This window comes from Narcine bancroftii, chromosome 14 (genome assembly GCF_036971445.1).
Source record: "Narcine bancroftii isolate sNarBan1 chromosome 14, sNarBan1.hap1, whole genome shotgun sequence".
In the NCBI taxonomy this organism is placed as follows: domain Eukaryota; kingdom Metazoa; phylum Chordata; class Chondrichthyes; order Torpediniformes; family Narcinidae; genus Narcine; species Narcine bancroftii.
The window spans coordinates 36,356,747-36,376,258 of NC_091482.1; the positions used below are offsets into that span (position 1 = coordinate 36,356,747).

At 42.9% G+C, this 19,512-nt stretch overlaps 1 protein-coding gene across 8 annotated transcripts in view; it reads left to right on the forward strand.

Moving 5' to 3' along the window:
- LOC138749390 (cytochrome P450 2D4-like) overlaps positions 1-19,512 on the forward strand; it is a 62,032-nt gene that overhangs the window by 24,542 nt on the left and 17,978 nt on the right. For 7 of the 8 annotated variants that reach the window (XM_069910656.1, XM_069910652.1, XM_069910658.1 and 4 more), the window contains 3 exons: positions 5,931-6,099; positions 8,985-9,137; positions 9,801-9,961. In XM_069910656.1, the coding sequence (XP_069766757.1) occupies positions 5,982-6,099; positions 8,985-9,137; positions 9,801-9,961 (432 nt within the window). In that variant the 5' untranslated portion in view covers positions 5,931-5,981. The remainder of the gene's footprint in view (positions 1-5,930; positions 6,100-8,984; positions 9,138-9,800; positions 9,962-19,512) is intronic. The other variant, XM_069910654.1, reaches the window with a different exon arrangement.

The following is a 19,512-nucleotide window of genomic DNA, read 5'->3' on the forward strand; positions in this document are numbered from 1 at the left end:
GGCAAAGAAGTGGTAAATGAAAATCATTGTTGGACAGCGTTTGGTCATGACATTTGGAAGAATGAAGAGAAGGGCAGACTATTATTTCAATGGGAGATCATTCAAAATTTGGAATTGAAAAGGGACTTGGGAGCCCTCATGCAGGATGCCCTGAAGGTTAACCTCCAGGTTGAGTGGGTGTTAAAGAAGGCAAATGTAATGTTGTCGTTCATATCTAGAGCAATAGGATATAAGAGCAGGGTTGTAATGTTGAGACTTTCTAAGGGACTGATGAGGCCTCGCTTGGATTATGGGGTATAGTTTTGGGTTCCTTATTTAGGAAAGGATGTGTGGGCAATACTTTTATCTGATCATGCTCCTGTAGTTTTAGCTTTGAAATTTCATGATATCCCTATCTATAGAAGGCAGTGGAGATTTAATACCTCTTTAAGCTTTTTGGAACAAAAAAATACAGGTTTTCTTTAATACTAATTCCTCACCAACAATGTTAAATTTGATTGTTTGGGATACTATGAAAGCCTACTTGAGGGGACAAATTATTTTGTACACAGCAACACAGCTAATCTTAATAATTTGTATATTGTTTTTGCAAAATATAGATCCGGAGTTGTATTTAAAAAATAAAGAGTTGAACTTAAAAATAAATTTGATCTTCTTTCCACATATCCTATTGAACAACAATTGCTGAGAAGTAAAAGTCATTTTTATACTCATGGTGAAATGAGTGGAAAATTACTTCCAGGTCAATTGAAAGTTTAAAAAAAACTCAAACGAATAAGATTTGAATGAGAGATGGTACAATAACAATGGATCATTCTAAAATTAATAAGACTTTCAAACAATTTGATTCTGGTCTTTATATTTCTGAATTTAGAATTACTTCAATGGCAGTGTTTTTGTCCTATCTCAGGATAAGCATACAAGGCTGGAAGAACCTATTTCTTAGGATGAAATCTCTATAGCTATTTCTTCTATGCAGTCTGGTAAATCTCCAGGTACAGATGGATTTCCTGCAGAATGTTAAAAATCTTTTTCTAAATGCCATGGGCCTCATCTACGCTCTGTGTTTGAAGAATCATTTAAAGAAGGAATATTTCCCTCACATTTTTATCAGACTAGTATTTCTCTTATTTGGAAAAAGGGAAAGAAGCAACAGAATGTGCATCTTGGAGACCAATTTCATTACTTATCATTGATACAAAGATTTTATCTAAAGTCTTAGTATGGAGGTTAGAAAATATTTTGCCAACAATTAGTAATTCTGAACAAACAGGTTTCTATAATATAGAGTGAGCATTGAATACAAAATATAGCCCTCTACCCATCCAACAGAATGTGTTTTTCCACTAGACACTGAAAAACTGTTTGACTGGGTTGAATGAAAATATTTATTTGCTATATTAAAGAAATTTAATTTTGGTCCAGATTTTAATTGGATTAAGATATTAAATTTATGTCTTATGGGTTCAATCGATTCTAATTTACAACAGTCAAAAATGTTTAGGCTATTTAGGGGAACATGTCAAGGATGTCCATTAAGTCCTTTACTGTTTGATATAATACTTGAACCATTAGCAGTAGCCCTTCAACAATGTAGAGAATTTAAAGGATTAATTAGAAATGAAATTTAAATTGATCTCTTTTTGCAGATAATTTATTGCTTTTTATTTCAAATCCAGAGGTTTCTTTACCAAATATATTAACTATGTTTGCTCAGTTGGACAATTTTCAGAACAGAAAATAAATTTACAGAAGAGTGAACTTTTCCCTTTGAAAAGGATCTCTTTCTATGTATTCTAAATTTCCGTTCAAAATTGTTAATGTTCAATTTATATACTTAGGAATCACTATCACAAAATATTTTAAGAAGCTCAGGAAAGAAAATTTTGTAGCATTACTTAATCAGATTAAAATATTATTATCAGGATGGTCACCTTTTTCGATTAGATTGATTGGATGTATTAATTTGATTAAAATGAAAAATCTACCTAAATTTTTGTTCCTTTTCCAAGCCTTACCAGTTTTTATTCCTAAATCCTTTTTTTAATTCATTAGATTTGGTTATTTCTTCATATATATGGCAGGGAAAACAACCACATATAAATAAAGCCCATCTCAGAAAACTTAGCAATGAGGGAATGCCACTTCGAAATTTTTGATTTTATTACTAGGTGATTAATTTATGCAGTTTACTTTTATTATTAAAATTTGATAAATTAGCAAGTTGTCCTTCTTGAGCAATAATGGAACTGAACTTTTCTAAGAAATTGTCCATGTTGGCAATTTTAGGTTCCACTTTATGCTTTTCATTTTCTAAATTGACACACAATCTGATCGCGAGAATTAGTTGGAGAATTTAGGACATTTTTGGGTTATAATAATTTTTCTCTGGCTAGTTCTATTAAAAATAATTATCTATTCCCACCTTCATTATTAGATGAAAGCTTTAAGGAACAGTACAAATTTAGTATTAAAATTTTTAAAGATTTATTTATTTGAAATAACTCTGCTTCTTTTGAACAATTGTCAGTTAAATTCAAGTTCTCTAATAGCCATTTTATAGATATTTGCAAGTTGGAATTTTGTTCAGTCTAAATTGAACTCTTTTCCACGAATCACCGATTCAAATATACTTGACACACTTTTTGATCTACAATTTGTTCACAATGGATTGATATCATGTAATTATATTGATCTATTGGATTTAAGATTAGCCTCAAGGCTAAGATTAAAAATGATTGGGAGTGTGATCTTAATATAACTTTTTCAGATGAGGATTGTGATTCCACTCTTCTTTTGATCAATGAGTCTTCATTTTGTGCATGGTACTGTTTACTACAATTTAAGGTGATGCATAGAATACACATCTAAACTCAAATTAGCCCATTTCTAATTTTTTGTGAAAAGTGTAAAATTTTGAAGCCTGGCAGTGTCTTAAATTAGGAAGTTATTGGCAAAATATTTTTCATTCTTTGTCAATGATTTTTAAGATTAAATTAGATCCATGCCCTTTAACTGCCCTGTTTGGTTTTTCACATGAACCATATAAATTTTTATCAGCATCCCAAGAGAAGCTTTTAGCAGGTTGATAGCCAGATGAGCAGTTTTAATGAAAAGAAAAGATGAACTCTCACCGACTCATGCACAACAGGATGTAATGTCATATTTAAGTTTAGAGAAAATTAGGTATGATATTAAAGATAAAGAGTTTGAGTTTGACAAGGTATGGGGCTTATTTATAAAATACTATCGAAATGGCATTTTTAGGTGATTTGGGTGCTCTGGGGTTGATCCGTCCTTCTTCTGGAGATTGCACTTGTAACCTTGATTAGAGGGAGGGGATAGATTAGTTTTAGTTCTAGGATATTTTTTCTTTTACTTTAGTGGATTTCTGCAGTTCAACTATGATTATCCTATAATAACCTCTTTTTAGATTTTATTAAGGTATAATGCGATTTGTTATTAGTATTTAATTGATTTATATGTATAATCATTTTTATAGACAATTATATTTAATAATAAGGGATAGAATTAAAATTTTGTTATATTGTGTGTTGACTTTAATTTTATGTATATGCAATTATTTTGGCTTGTTTTATTAATATCTTGTACATGGATTATTATGTTCAACTCAATAAAAATATTTTAAAAAGAAAGAAAATGTGAATGGCAACCTTCAATAACAGAGGGAAGGATATTTTCCAACCTACTAGCCAAAATTTTAGAAAGAACCTTAAAATCTACATTCAGCAAAGAAATTGGCCATTAGGAAGATCATTCAATCAGATCTTTATCTTTTTTAGGAATCAATGAAATAGACATTTTATAAAAAGATGGTTGGTAAGGTCCCAGAGAAAGATGAATTTTCAAATACTTTACATAGTTGCAAGTAGGTAAATTAGTAGACGATTTTTAAACAATCCACCGTAAAGCCATCAGGACCTGTGGCCTTGCCAGATTGAAGAGAAGAGATAGTTGGGAAACTTCTTATTCACTGACACATTGACTACCTTGTATCTGCTGCCATTGTAGCCTCATGAGCAGTGTTTCACAGATTACAAGGGATAGTTTACTGCCTGATATTGAGTGTGTTTTCCCTTTACAAAGTTCAGATTTATTGTTAGAGTACAACATGACATCATTTACAACTTGAGATTCTTTTAACTGTGGGCTAGGCAGAACTTCCATTGGTCGGTAGTACAAAAATAAACTGTACTCAAGAAAAAACATGTATACAAGAGAGATAAATGTAAACAAAGAAAGAAATGTAAACAAAACGTGCACGATACTGGATATAAATATTCCATAATAAATAATGTTCAAAGTCAGTCATGAAATGAATCTCTCATTAAGTTTATCATTGAGGAATCTGACGGTGGAGGGGTAGCAGCTGTTCCTGAACCTGGTGGTACGAGTCTTGTCGCCCTGATGCCTCATCCCTGATGGCAGCAGTGAGAACAGAGCATGTGCTGGGTGGTGTGGATCCTTGATGATTGCTGCTGCTCTCTGACAGGAGCGTTTCCTGGAGATTTTCTTAATGATTGGGAGGGTTTTGCCTGAGATATACTGGGTTGTGTCCACTAGCTTTTGCAGGGCTCTCGTTCAGAGATATTGGTGCCCCCACCCCACACCCCCCATACCAGGGTGTGAAGCAGCTGCGTCAGCACATTTTCCACTACGTCTCTGTAAAAGATTTCCAAGGTTTCTTACCAAACTGCCGCAAACTCCTGAGGAAGTTTTCTTCATGATGACATTCGTGTGTTGGGTCCAAGAAAGATCCTCTGAGAAAGTGAGCCCCAGGAATTTCAAATTGCTCCTCCTCTCCACCCCTGAATTCCCCCACTGATCACTGGATCGCACACCTCTGATTTTTTTTCCCCTTGCTAAAGTCCACAATCAGCTCCTTGGTTTTGGTGACATTGAGTGCAAGGTTATTGTTGGTGTGCAGCATCTGCTAACGGCAGCGCTACTGAAATGAGAGGCATCTCCACAGCTCAAGGGTGAACCAGCAACTGAACTTGATTTTGAATTACTTTGCTGCTCGAGGGGACCGTGTACTTCGTGTGTGGGGCACGCTGGCCTTAGGCAGTGATGTCGCGCATCATGGGGTCACTACCCATCCAGCGGCGCGCAACCAGGAAGTGGTGCTGTCCCCCGGGCAATGCGATTTGCCAAATGCGGGCTTCTCCTTCGAAGAGAAGGGGGTCCCGTGCCATCTTGTGTCGGACGGCTGGGGTGGTGATTCGGCCCGTCTAATTGTGCTGTTGCTCAGCCCACTACAGGTTTACCATTCAGCTAGGTTTTCAATCTCCCTACTTTATGCTGACTCATCTCTCCTTTTTATACAACCCACTACTGTGGTATTGCCAGCGAATTTGTAGATGCTGTTATTGTCATGCTGAGTAATACAATCTTGGGTCAAAAGCAAGTTCAGGAAGGGGTGAAGGATGCAGCCCTGAGGTGCTGAGGTACTGATAGAGATTGTGGAGGAGATGTTCTTACCAATTCTCACTGATTTAGAGGACATGGGTAAGGCTGGTCTGCTGCCTTGGTTCAAGCAGGGGGGAGCATCTGTATGCACTAACTCCATGGAGGATGGTGAACAGGTACAGAGATACAAGCAGAAACAGGCCAAGCTGAGGGTGGGGTGGGGGTTTGGAGGATCAGCAGCCCACTGACTGGTGTGAACCTATGGGATTGGAACTTCACGGACACATCGTCTCAATGCAGCCTGGTCCTCAGTACCAACATTTCACAACACTTGGTGTTCAGTGTTGCTGCACAGCTGGGCAGCTGCCCACCCACAGCTGGATGTGTGTGTGTGTGTGTGTGTGTGTGTGTGTGTGTGTGTGTGTGTGTGTGGGACTGGGAATCCAGTAGTAATGGCCTGCTGTTTCTTTCCCATTCCCCTCCCCCACCCCCACTAAAAGCTGTGGAAGAAGTACGGTAACGTGGTGAGTTTGGATTTCGGATGGACAAACATGGTGGTTCTCAGCGGCTACAACACCCTGAAGGAGGCGCTGGTGAAGAAGTCAGAAGATTTTGCAGACCGGCCGGACTTACCAGTGTTTCAAAATGTGCTTGAGAGATTTGGAAGCGGTGAGTATGAGCTCAATGCACCCAGAACCCACTCCCTGACCCGGTAGGGAGAGTGATCTCTGTGTTTGCAGTGAAGTAAGTATGAATGTATCCTGAAGAAATCCTAGATGGAGGGAATTTCAGGGGAGATAGATCTCAGAGGTGGATTTTTCACTTGGACAGTTGTTGGTCACTGGAATGGAATGGTGGGGGAGGTTGGTACAATAGGGACATTCAAGAGATCAGTACGTAGTTGTAAAAAAAAAGTTTTGGGTGTGAGATATGGGAAAAAGAGTTTGGTGCAGCAGCTTTTCACAGTCATGGCCTGAAGAGCCTGTACTGTGCTGTAATGATGTATGTTCTAAATCTTGGTGACTAGTTCCCCTGAGATTTCCCCAATTGCGTTACCATGATATACAAAGGGGTTTCTTTGAGATGAACAATTATACAATGTTCTGCAGTGGATGGAAATGTGAGTAGTCTGCTCAAGCACATACCTGCTTTTGCTTTTCCTTGATGAAGGGCCCAGGCCCGAAATGTTGGTTACTCGTTACCTCCTACGGACTTTGTGTGACTTTGTGTGACCTTCTGACTTTCTCCTGCACTCAACCCCAGCGTCTGCCGTCTATTTTGTTTAACTACGGTCAAACCTTGGCAAGTTTGCATAAAGCCTTACTTCAGTTGAATTGCTTCCTCTTCACCACAGCAAGCTGTTCAGAGTCTGTCCTGTGTTCAATATTCTTGGCGCATTTATCAAATGAGTGAGATGGTTGGGATATGTAGGGATGTAGACAGAGGAAATGGAAGCTGATTGTTTTCCACTGAATTTGGGTGAGAAAAAAAACTTGAGGGTAAAAAGTGAGATATTTAGGGGAACATTAGGGGAACGCAGAGAATAGTGAGAATGTGGAGTGGGCTGCCAGCTGAAGTGGTAAATTTGTGGCAATTTTTTAAGAATTCTTAATTTTAAGAATTGATAAATATTTGGATATTGATGGGAAGGGATTGGAAGTCTATAGTCTCAATGCAGGTTAATGGGGCTGTGCAGAATAATAGTTTGGCATGGACTAGATGGGCCAAAGGGCCAGTTTCTGTACTATAGTTTGCTTTGTTAGTGATGCAGCTAGTCAACCAACATATAGTACTGCACTAACATGTTCAATACAGAGTGACAGCGAGAGGTCAGTTAGAATAGAGCAATAGCAACATTGATAGTGTGAGGTTCATTCAGGAGTCTGACAACAGCGGGAAAGAAATTGTGGAATCTGGTGGTGTGTGATATCACAATTGTGTCGTCTTTCTGACAGGAGGGAGCTAATGAGAGTGTGATAGGGGTGTGTTATTCTGGTTCGTGAGGGTCCCTCAGGTTAAGAACCAGACCAAAGTCTGGGTACAAAGCACACGTTTATTTCGGGGATGCAAACGGGACAACAGGGTCAATATGTTAGGCAAACCTATACACACATAATACACAAGGGATAACAAGGGAGGAACCGTCAGAAACTGGGGTAATTACATGAACATAGACATTCAACAGTCAGGATCAAGGTGATACTACGTGCACAGGCTCTTGCTACCTGACTGCGGGACTCACCCAACCCAGTGCAAAAGGTGCTACTTTCGTTCCACGAGGAGTCTAAAAGAGGCAGAACAAAGGGGCACATGGTCCTTTATAGTTCTTCAGGCAGTACTGGGGGGGGCAATCACTTAGGGCAGGGTGGCCCCGTCCACTGCTGTGGCCAATGGCTCAAAGCCAAGTGCAGAGGTCAGTCAAGGTGATTCACCTGGGCCAATTGGGTGAAGGTCAGAGCTGAGTCTGGGCAGGGTGATTTAGGTGGGCCAATTGCAAGGATCACCTTGATGGGTTGGGGTGAGCCTTTGACCTTGATTGGCAGGTAGTGTGCCCTCTGGAAGGAGCACCACCAGGTGGTGGATGCTGCCTCTCCATTACAGGGTGGGATAAGTCTTTTAACTGCTTTTGCAAGGCAGTGGGAATGTAGATGGAATCAATGGAGAGGACAGTGGGAGGGGGGAGGGGGTGGGAGGGAGGGTGGTTCACTTGATCATCAGTTACCTGTGTTGTGTTGCTTGTGATGACAAGTTGAGAATTCTTCCTCTTCCTCAAAATGAAACCGGGTTGGCCAACCATGAGCTTCTGAAACCAGCATGTTGCTGGCAGTCCTGGAAGTTCCTGTTCTTGTGCCAACTGTAAGTCCCGAGCTTTCAATGCTGAGTGTGGTGAAGAGATGGGATAGTTGGGGGATTTAGTCCTGAGTTAATTTCAAATCAATTATTGAGTCATAGAGCTGGAAGGCACCTGATTGGTGACAATTCTTAATAGCATCGGAGAAAATGAAGACAAATCAACACTGTGGTGTTTTTTTTTCTCTCTTCACGTTCATTAACAGTTGAGCTAAAAATGCCTGCATTTCTATCTCAACTCAAAGTCAAAATTCATTGTCATTCTGCACTGAAATAGGCCTTTCAGCCCATCACATCTACACCCAGGTATACTGGCTCCATATACTGGCATGTGAACCCTAGCCTTCAACAGCTTGGTGATTCAAATGTTTGTCCAGATGTGGCATGAACCTGCCTCAGGCAGCGTGCTCCAGATTTCAACCAGCCTTCACCTCAGTGGTTAGAGCACCGTTCTTGTAAACCAGGGGTCGCAAGTTCGTTCCTCGTTGGGGCCTCATTTCTGTGAGGGACACTGGACGACGCTGTCTTCCTTTCCGTGGACAAAGGTAAAAAAAAAATCAAGCATGTTACATTCCAAATGTAATAATGGAACCTTTACTGTTTCCTTTCAACTTCTCCCTTCCAGTCGTACCCCCTCTGGCATGGGGGAAAGTTATTACAATCTGCCTCTCTGTTCCCCCTCGTGATTCCTTTGTTCCCGGCAGGTATTGTCTTTGCGAAGTACGGGCAGTGGTGGAGAGAACAGAGAAAATTCTCACTCACCATGTTGAGGAGGTTTGGAATGGGGAAGAAGTCACTGGAGCTGCAAATTGTGGAGGAAGCAGAATGTTTGATGAAAATGTTTGAAGAGGAAAAAGGTAAGGCAGCACCTTTTCCAGGGAGCGCAGAGACTCCCCAGCTGGGGTGGAGATATCGGTTTTCCCAAACACTGAAGTGCAAGGAGAATTTCAAAGATTTGGCATTTTGATAGGAGGAACGAAGAAAAGAAATATGGAATAAAATAATCTTTAAAAGAACATGAAAGAAAGGTTCAGTTGGTCAGGCAGCATCTGTGGGAAGAGAAACATTTCATGTTTCAAGTCTGATAGGGAAAGAGAGAACTATGGTCATTTTTAGCAGTGGAGAAGGTGAGAAGTGATTTCTGTTTCAACGGCAGAGTGCATTTATCGAGGGGTTGGTGAACTGAACCTCAATTACATGACCAGTCATCAGTCATTATCCTTCTCAACACAAATGAGAGACGTGGTTAGTGCAAAACTACTATAGCCCCAGCAACCTGGATTTCAATCCGGCATTTGTACGTCCTCTCTGTGTAGGTGAGTGCTGAGTGTACCGGTTTCCTCCCATCCTTCAAAACGCAAGGCGGATATATGTTGAATGGTATTTTTGTGAGCCTTGGGCTCATGGGACGGAGGGGCCTGTTGACATGCTGTATGTCTCATTTAAAAGTTACAGCTGGTATATTTACGAATTACTGAGCATTTGTTATTTGCATTCACCATTTACCATTTTCATTTCAGGACTTCCTTTTGACCCACGTTTCTTGATCAACAGCGCGGTCTCAAATATCATCTGTTTGATTGTCTTTGGATATCGCTTTGAATATCAAGATGAAAAATCTGTTGAACTTCTCCACACTATCAAAGAAAGTTTCCAACTGGAGGGAGGATTTTGGGGTCAGGTGAGCCAGACTAAATTTGTCAGTTTTGGAGACCATTGCCTGACTTTAGAGCTGGAAAGTATTTTTGAGTGCTGCATTACTGGGAGAGTTTCAGACCAAGGTGATATATTTACCAGGTAAGGGAACAGTCATGGAGTCACACAGCGTGGAAACGGACCCTTTGACCAAATATCCACGGTGACCAAAATGTCCCTCCCTCATTAGTCCCACCTACTGCCATCTAATATCGAAGTTACCTCTCTCAGAGGATGGTAACTTCCTGGTATTCTATATCCCAGCACAATGTGGACACTGGAGGGATTTACTAAGTCAGGGATATATTTTTGAAAGATCAGGGAACTGAGGTCTGCAGGGGACTGGCACAGATGAGGAATTGAGGGCTGGGGCAAATTTTCCAAGATCCTATTGAATGGCAGGGCCGACCAATGTGACTAAGTGACCTCCTCCTGCTCCTATTTACCTGTGTTCATTGGAGGAAGTCCTGGAATCACTCTGGAGAACAGACTGGTGGAATGACCAATCTCTTGCTGCTGTAAGGTTTCCAAACCCTTATGTTGGAGCCATTTAATCTCCACCCACATCACATGGGGAGAGGCTTTTGGAAATCTTCAGTTGAAAGTTGGAGAATGGGAATAGCTGAACCTCAGTTTACACCATCACTTACTCAATGGGACCACCGGTTTGGTGCATTTCTGGTTCATGTTGGATGCAGCCAAGTGTTGCCTCCAGAAATAATCGAAAACCTCTTCCCATCTCTGAATTGGCAATGATACAACACATCAGCCATTTCCAGATCCAAATTAAGTATTTCCATGGGATGCAAACCCTGTTCAAAGACATTTTAAACTCAATTTCTGGGAACTTCTGTGCTTTTATTTTGCAGCTTTTATTTCCCAGTACTGGCAGCTTTAACCAAAGAGATTTATTAAGATTGTGTCTACGTATTCATCATGGCTATCTCTCATAATCGAGGATGGTGGCCTTCGGTCCATTGATCCACAGGGCGAAAATGCCTGTGGGTGTATTTGTTTACTGGATGGGTCACGTCTCCAGAATGGAGGACCATCGCCTTCCCAAGATCGTGTTATATGGCGAGCTCTCCACTGGCCACCGTGACAGAGATGCACCAAAGAAAAGGTACAAGGACTGCCTAAAGAAATCTCTTGGTGCCTGCCACATTGACCACCGCCAGTGGGCTGATATCGCCTCAAACCGTGCATCTTGGCGCCTCACAGTTTGACGGGCAGCAACCTCCTTTGAAGAAGACCGCAGAGCCCACCTCTCTGACAAAAGGCAAAGGAGGAAAAACCCAACACCCAACCCCAACCAATCAATTTTCCCCTGCAGCCGCTGCAACCGTGTCTGCCTGTCCTGCATCGGACTTGTCAGCCACAAACGAGCCTGCAGCTGACGTGGACTTTTACCCCCTCCATAAATCTTCGTCCGCGAAGCCAAGCCAAAGAAGAAAGAAAAGAAGACTTGATGTTGCACTCCAAGAAGCACATGATACTTCACAAATCGACCAACTAATTCCAATGGCGTGGAAACCACGACAATTGGAGTTGATGGATTTGTGGCAGCCTTCACAGCCATTGAGTTCAGAGTAACTTTGTCTGCCTGTTCCACCGTTGAGGTCTTGGTTGGATTGTTCTTTGTCAGGGACCTCACCCTTGTTCTTATCGCCATGGGTGACCCAACCAGTAGCATAGCTCCAGACAACATCACTCTCGGATTACAGGACTACACAAGCTTCTTCACCATGACAAGTTGACAATTCACAGAGAATACATGTATTACTGATTGTATCAATGCTGCTACCACTATTAAAGATGACTTAAAATGCTTCCAAACCACTTAAACTACCATCAGTCTAAAGGTCTGGAAGTCCAAAAGGGCTGATGGCTTGGAGTTTGTCAAATGTGTTCAGGAAAGTTTTATAAATCAATATATAGAGGTACCAATGAGAGAGGATGCAGCACTTGATCTCCTATTAGGGAACCAGCCAGATCAGGTGACAGAAGTATGTGTAGGCAAACATTTTGGGTCCAGTGACCATGTCATTAGTTTCAAGTTAATTATGGATAAGGATAGGTCTGGTCCTCAACCTGAGGTTCTAAATTGGAGAAAGGCCACTTTTGTGGAAATGCAAAAGTATCTAGGAAGAGTGGATTGCGATTTGTTGTTTTCTGGAAAGGAGGTGCTCATTAAGGGCATGGCTTTCAAAGGTGAAATGTCGAGAGTTCAGAGTTTGCATGTTTCTGTCAGGATTAAAGGCAAAGATAACAGGCATAGGCAACTTTGGTTTTCAAGGGACATTGGCAATCTGGTAAAGAAGAAGAGAGGTGTACAGCAGGTATAGGTAATAAGGAGCAAATGAGGTACCAGATGAGTATAGAAAATGTAAGAAAATACTCAAGAAGGAAATCAGGAAGGCAAAAATAAGACATGAGGTTGCTTTGGCAGATAATGTGAAGGTAAACCCAAAGGGTTTCTACAAGTATGGTTAAGAGTAAAAGGATAGTAATGGGCAAAATTGGTCCCCTAGAAGACCAGAGTGGTTGTCCATGTTTGGAGCCTCCCAAGATGAGGAGATCTTAAACAATTTTTTTGCATTACTCAGGAAACTGGCATTGTGTATAAGGAAGGAAGGGAAACAAACAGTAGTGGCATGGAACATATAGAGATTAAAGAAGAGGAGGTGCATGCTGCCTTACAGCAAATAAAGATAGATAAATCCCTTGGGCCTAACATGATAATCCCACAGACCTTGATGGAGACTAGTGTAGAAATTACAGGGACCCTGGCAGATATATTTAAAAGGTCGGTAGCCATGGGTGAAATGCTGGAGGATTGGAGGGGAGCTCATACCGTTTCGTTGTTTAAAAAAGGCACCAAAAGTAAACCAGGAAATTACAGTCCTGATGTCAGTAGTGAGTAAATTATTGTAGTGTATTCTGAGAGATTGGATATAGAAATATTTGGACACCCAAGGTCTGATTAAGGATAGTCAGCATGGCTTTGTGCGTGGTAGGTCATGTTAAATGAATCTTATAGAGTTTTATGAGGAGGTTACTAAGAAAGTAGATGAAGGAAAGGCTGTGGATTTTTTTCTACATGGACAAGGACCCACATGGGAGATTCAGACTCTAGGTATCCATGTAAACTGGATTCAAAATTGGCTGAATGGGAGAAGACAAGACTGAGAGTGGTAGTGGATGGTTGCTTCTCAGACTGGAGGCCTGTGATTTGTGCTGTGCGTCAGGGATCGGTGCTAGGACCATTGTGGTTTGTTGTCGATATCAATGATCTGGATGATAATGTCAGAAATTGGTTCAGTAAGTTTGCTGATGACACTAAGATTGGAGGCGTTGTGGACAGCGAGGAAGGCTTTCAGTTTTCAGAGGGATCTGGACTTACTGGAAAAAAGGCCCAGAAAATGGCAGATGGAATTTAATGCATGTGGTGATACACCAGTGTATACTGTTACTGGCACTGGGTCTACATTTGCTTCATATGTATGGCTGGGCCCACCTTCCCTCGGTGACTCCATCTGCTGGAATCCCCTAATAAAGCCAGTTAAGCCAAGTCCCTCCCTCAGTACGAATCCTGGGATCGGACCAGAACAGGAGCATGATCCAAGTCTTATGGTTTTAAAAGCCTTTCGTCCTGATCTCTAGCCATTTGGTATTATTGATAGTCAATTTTAATACCATAAAAGTTTTGTGGGGACAAGCTACTAAAACTGGATAAACTAGATATGGATCCACAAATGCCCAACACCCCAGAACAATTTGAGCTCTGGTTTATCTGCTTCAATGACTTCCTGCACGCCAGCGCTCAAGTCATGAAAATCAACAATGACAAACTATGCTCGGGGTGATTGTGGGTCGGCCATCGGGCCTATCCCTTCATCAGAGGCTGCATGAGGTTCAACGAGGCCATGGGTAAACTCCAAAGCAGGTACGGCCCCAAGACAAATGCATCCTACTCCAGACACCTCCTCGCTATGAGCAAGCAGCGGCCCGGTGAGCCCCTCGAGGAGTACATTCAGGCCCTGCTCAAACTCGGATGGCCCTGTGGCTGTAAAGATGTAACCACTGATGTCTATACACAAAAGTTCATCCGGGATGCCTGCGTAGCGGTCATCCTCTCAGACTATATCCGACTGTGGCTATTGGAGCTTGATGAACTAACCTTGGAAAAGGCCGTCGAGGTCGCCAAAACGCTGGACGTAGCCCTCTGTAACTCAGATTCCTTTGCATCTGACAATGTGGCTGCCTTGTGGGGATTGCAGGCACAGTCATTTTGGGACATGGGCTCCCATTCCACCACCATACACTAGCGTCCTGACTTCACTGCTACCACCACTGCTACCGAACCCCTGAAATGCTACTACTGAGGACAACTGAAACATGCCTAGAAGCGCTACACAGCAAAAGTAGCGGTGTGGTCAGCGGTGGGAAGAAAGGGCACTACGCTGAAGTATGTAAGTCCAGACCTCTCCTCCTGAGCAGCACCGCGTGAGGGCAGTGGGGGCAGCTATCTTGGCTGATGACACTTCTATTGTCACTTCTGTTCCCGAACAATAGCACAGCATGTACTATTTTCCCAGCCTGGGCCACAGGCACCATCTCACCAGTCCAATATCGACCGTGACTCTGACTACAACCAGGAACACTTGACCAGCACAGCCCTCACCAACTCGTTCGAAAAATCAAAGTTCTGTTCACTCGTGATGAGTCCATCCAGTTGCAAGACTGAGACACTGGGCTATTGCATGGTATCACTAACTGTATGGGGTACTATTTATGTTCATTTCAAACTGTTGGTTATGCCCCAGCTCTGCGCACAAATAATCCTGGGACTGGACTCCCAGTGCCACCTCAAGAGCATCACTTTGGAATTCGACGGGCCCCATCCTTCCCTCACTGTCCGCAACCACCAATGTTTAAACCACGCACCCTCCCCTCCACATGTGATCAATGGGCACACTGTGTCCTACCCACAGCATCCGACCTGCTGGCAGGTATTCCCCCTGCCCCTGTTTGCTAACCTCAGCCCTGACTGCAAGCCAGTCACCAGGAAGAGCAGGAGATACAGCACCGGGGTCAGGGCATTTATCAAGTCAGTGATGCAACAGCTTCTGGCTGAGGAGATCATAGATGTGAGCAAAAGGTCCTGAGGGCCCAGGTCACGGTGGTCAAGAACAGGGAAAATCTCCGCATGGTGGTTGACTACAGTCAAACTATAAACTGGGTTCATGTAGCTGGATGTGAACCCCCTTCCCCACATCACCCATGTGGTAAATCAGATCACGCATTACCGGGTGTTCTCTACCGTTGATCTGAAATCGACGTATGCACAGTGTGTTCCCAATTACGCCAACAAGGCCCGACTCCTGGTCAATGCCACATCTTTCCCACTCCTGGCAGAAGCTCAGGCGCCCTTGACCCGCATCAAAGGGGGCATTGCCAGGCCAAATTGCTTGTCGTTGATGAGTCCACTCCTTTCCAGGTAGAGAGCGATGCCACTAGTGGCCATTTTCAACCAAGTGGGCAGACTGGTAGCATTCTACTCCCACACCCTCCACGGCACTGAGGTCCGACACTCCTCCTTTGCAATGGAGACCCAGGCAATCGTTGAGACAGTGCACCACTGAAGGCACTACCTGGCTGATGAGTGATATACCCTACTGACTGACCAATATGCAGTTGCATTCATGTTCCACAACAAACAATGTGGTAAAATCGAAAATCCTGAGGTGGAGGATTGAACTCTCCACCTATAATTATGATTTCCTGTACTGGCCTGGGAAGCTAAACGACCATATCCTGGGGAATGTGCACCAGTTCGCAGTCCGACCGGCTCCAGTCCCTCCACGATGATCTCTTCCACCATAGAGTCACTCGCTTTTTCATTGTGTAAAGGTCAAAACCACCCCCCTCCCCACTACATTGATGATGTCCGGACCCTGACTAGAAACTGCCAGGTTTGCGCTGAATACAAACCACATTTCTACAGACCCGACAAGTCACATATGATCAAGGTCCACCTCTTTTATGCCACTCCCAGTGCAACTACATGGCATACCCGGATGACTAAGGACACAGTCTCTGTCCGAGAACTGGCCTGCGCAGGAGTCCTCGATACCAACATCACACCCCCCCACCCCCCCATATCCACATATCCACACCATCCCCCATTACCCAGGCACCCTATCCCAATCCAGGCATGCGTTGCTATGACCACTGCAGCTGATCCACACCATCCCACCCAGACTCCTGCACTGCCCAACCTGCCCTCGCCCCCGGGTACACCAACTGCCAACATATTCCTACCTGACCGAGAACTGGCAGCTGCACCACAACCGGCACCATGACGGTCCACAAGGAACAAAAGACCGCCGGACCGCCTGGACTCACGATGGACATCGGACTCCCTCCCCCCCACCCCCCCCCCGGACTTTTCTTTTAAAAGAGGTGGTGAATGTGGTGATACATCACTGTATATTACTACTTGATTACTGGCACTCTGTATATGTTTGCTTCACATGTATGGCTGGCCCGCCTTCCCTCGGTGACTCCACCCCCTGGAATCCCCTAATAAAGGCAGTTAAGCCAAGTTCCTCCCTCAGTCCGAGTCCTGGGATCAGACCAGAACAGGAGCATTGTCCAAGTCTTAAGGTCTTAAAAGCCTGTCGTCCTGCATCTCCAGCCTTTTGGTATTATTGATCGTGTGTCAATGCAGACAAGTATAAAGTGTTGCACTTGGAAGGACTAACCAAGGTAGGACATACACAGTAAATAGTTGGGCACTGAGGAGTGTTGAGGAACAAAGGGATCAGGGAATACAGATACATAATTCCCTGAAAGTGGCATTACAGTTGGACAGGGTTTTAAAGAAAGCCTTTGGCATCTTGGCCTTCATAAATCAAAGTTTTGAGTGCAGGACGAAGTGAGCTGGAATTCACTGTCTGTGTGTTGTTAACCATATAACCACTTACAGCACAGAACACGCCAGTTCGACCCTACTAGTCCATGCCATAACAAATTCCCACCCTCCTAGTCCCACTGACCAGCACCCGGTCCATACCCCTCCAGTCCTCTCCTCTCCATGTAACTATCCAGTCTATCCTTAAATGTAACCAATGATCCCGCCTCGACCACGTCTGCCGGAAGCTCATTCCACGTCCCTACCACCCTTTGCGTAAAGAATTTTCCCCCTTCAATCTTAAACCATGCCCTCTAGTTTGAATCTCCCCCACTCTTAATTGAAAAAGCCTATCCACATTTACTCTGTCTGTCCCTTTTAAAATCTTGAACACCTCTATCAAGTCCCCCCTCAATCTTCTACGCTCCAGAGAAAAAAGCCCCAGTCTGCAGAACCTTTCCCTGTAACTCAAACCTTGAAATCCTGTCAACATTCTCGTGAACCTTCTCTGCACTCTCTCTATTTTGTTTATATCTTTCCTATAATTTGGTGACCAAAACTGTACACAGTACTCCAAATTTGGCCTCACCAATGCCTTGTACAATTTCATCATAACCTCCCTACTCTTGAATTCAATACTCCAATTTATGAAGGCCAACCAAAATATAACACCTCACACTTTTCTGTATTAAATTCCATCAGCCATTTCTCAGCCCACACCACCAGCCTTCCTAAATCACCTTTTAATCTACGGTAATCTTCCTCACTGTCCACAACACAACCAATCTTTGTATCATCCACAAACTTGCTTATCCAATTCTTCACCCCTACTTCCAGATCGTTAATATATTTAAAAAACAATAGTGGACCCAGGACCGATCACTGAGGAACTCCACTAGTCACCGGCCTCCAACTGGACAAACAATTTTCTACCACTACTCTCTGACACCTCCCATCCAACCATTGCTGAATCCATTTCACTACCTCCTTATTTATACCTAATGCCTCCACATTTTTTCCTAACCTCCTCGGGGGAACTTTGTCAAAAGCTTTACTAAAGTCTAAATAGACAACATCCACAGCCTTCCCTTCATCAATCTTTTTAGTAACCCCTTCAAAAAACTCAATCAGGTTTGTTAAGCATGATCTACCCCTGACAAAACCATGCTGACTACTACCTATCAATCCCTGTTCTTCCAAATATTTGTAAATGCCATCCCTCAGAACACTTTTCATCAACTTACCCACCACAGATGTCAGACTCACAGGTCTATAATTTCCAGGCTTTCATTTAGACCCTTTCTTAAACAGCGGAACCACATGCGCCACCCTCCAATCCTTTGGCACTACCCCGTGACCAATGACATCTAAATATCTCTGTTAATGGCATCACTATCTGTCCACAAGGCTCCCTGAGTGTCCTTGGGAATATTTTGTCCTGTCCCGGAGATTTATCCACCTTTATCTTTTTCAACACTACCTCATCGGTTATCCTTATATGCTTCATGTCCTCCCTACAATTTTTCTTTACTTCAACTGGTTCAATATTTTTTTTCCCTAGTGAATAGCGAGGCAAAGAAATCATTCAATATTTCCCCCATTTCCTCTGACTTCTCACTCAGCCTACCCTCACTATCTACAAGGGGTCCAATTTTATCCCTCACTAATCCTTTACTTTTAATGTACCTATAGAAACCCTTTGGATTTATTTTTACTCTGTCTGCCAAAGCCTCTTCATGCCTTTATTTGGCCTTTCTAATTTCTTTCTTAAGATTCCTTCTACACTCCTTGTAGTCCTCCTTCAAACTCTCAGCTCCCTGCTCTTTATACCTTGTACACCTCCCTTTTTCTCCTAACCAAATTTCCAATATTCCTTGAAAACCAACCCTCCCTATGACTTCCAGCCTTTCCTTTGATCCTCACTGGGACATATCTACTCTGTACCCTCAAAATATCTTTTTTGAATATCCTCCATTTTTCATTTACATCCTTACCTGAAAATATCTTGTCCCACTATCGTGTTGTTCAGATGACTGGCTCCTACCCTGGCTCCATCCTCACCTACCCCGATATAAACCCTGATTTTCCTGCCTTACCTCTGATTTACCTGAGAACTATTGCACCCACCGGCCATTAAAAGCGTGTTTGGGATTCTCACTGTCTCTGAGTGCAATCAATCGTGTTACACAGGAGTTGGGATGTTATGTTGAGGTTGTATAAGACGTTGGTGATGCCAAATTTGAGATATTGTGTGCAGTTCAGGTCACCTAGCAACGAGAAGGATATCAGCAAGATTGAGAGAGTGCAGAGAAGATTTACTAGGATGTTGCCATGTCTTCAGGAGTTGAGTTACAGGGAAAGATTAAACAGGTTAGGACTTTATTCCTTGGAGCGTAGAAGAATGAGGGGAGATTTGATAGAGATTTACAAAATTATGAGGGGAATAGACAGTAAATGCGAGTAGGTTCACTCCACTTAGATTGGGAGAGTTAAATACGAGAGGTCATTGCTTTAGGGTGAAAGGTTTAGTGGGAACTTCTTCAGAGAATGGTGGGAGTGTGGAATGAGCTGCTATCTGATGTGGTAAATGTGGGCTCACTCTTAAGAATAAATTGGATAGA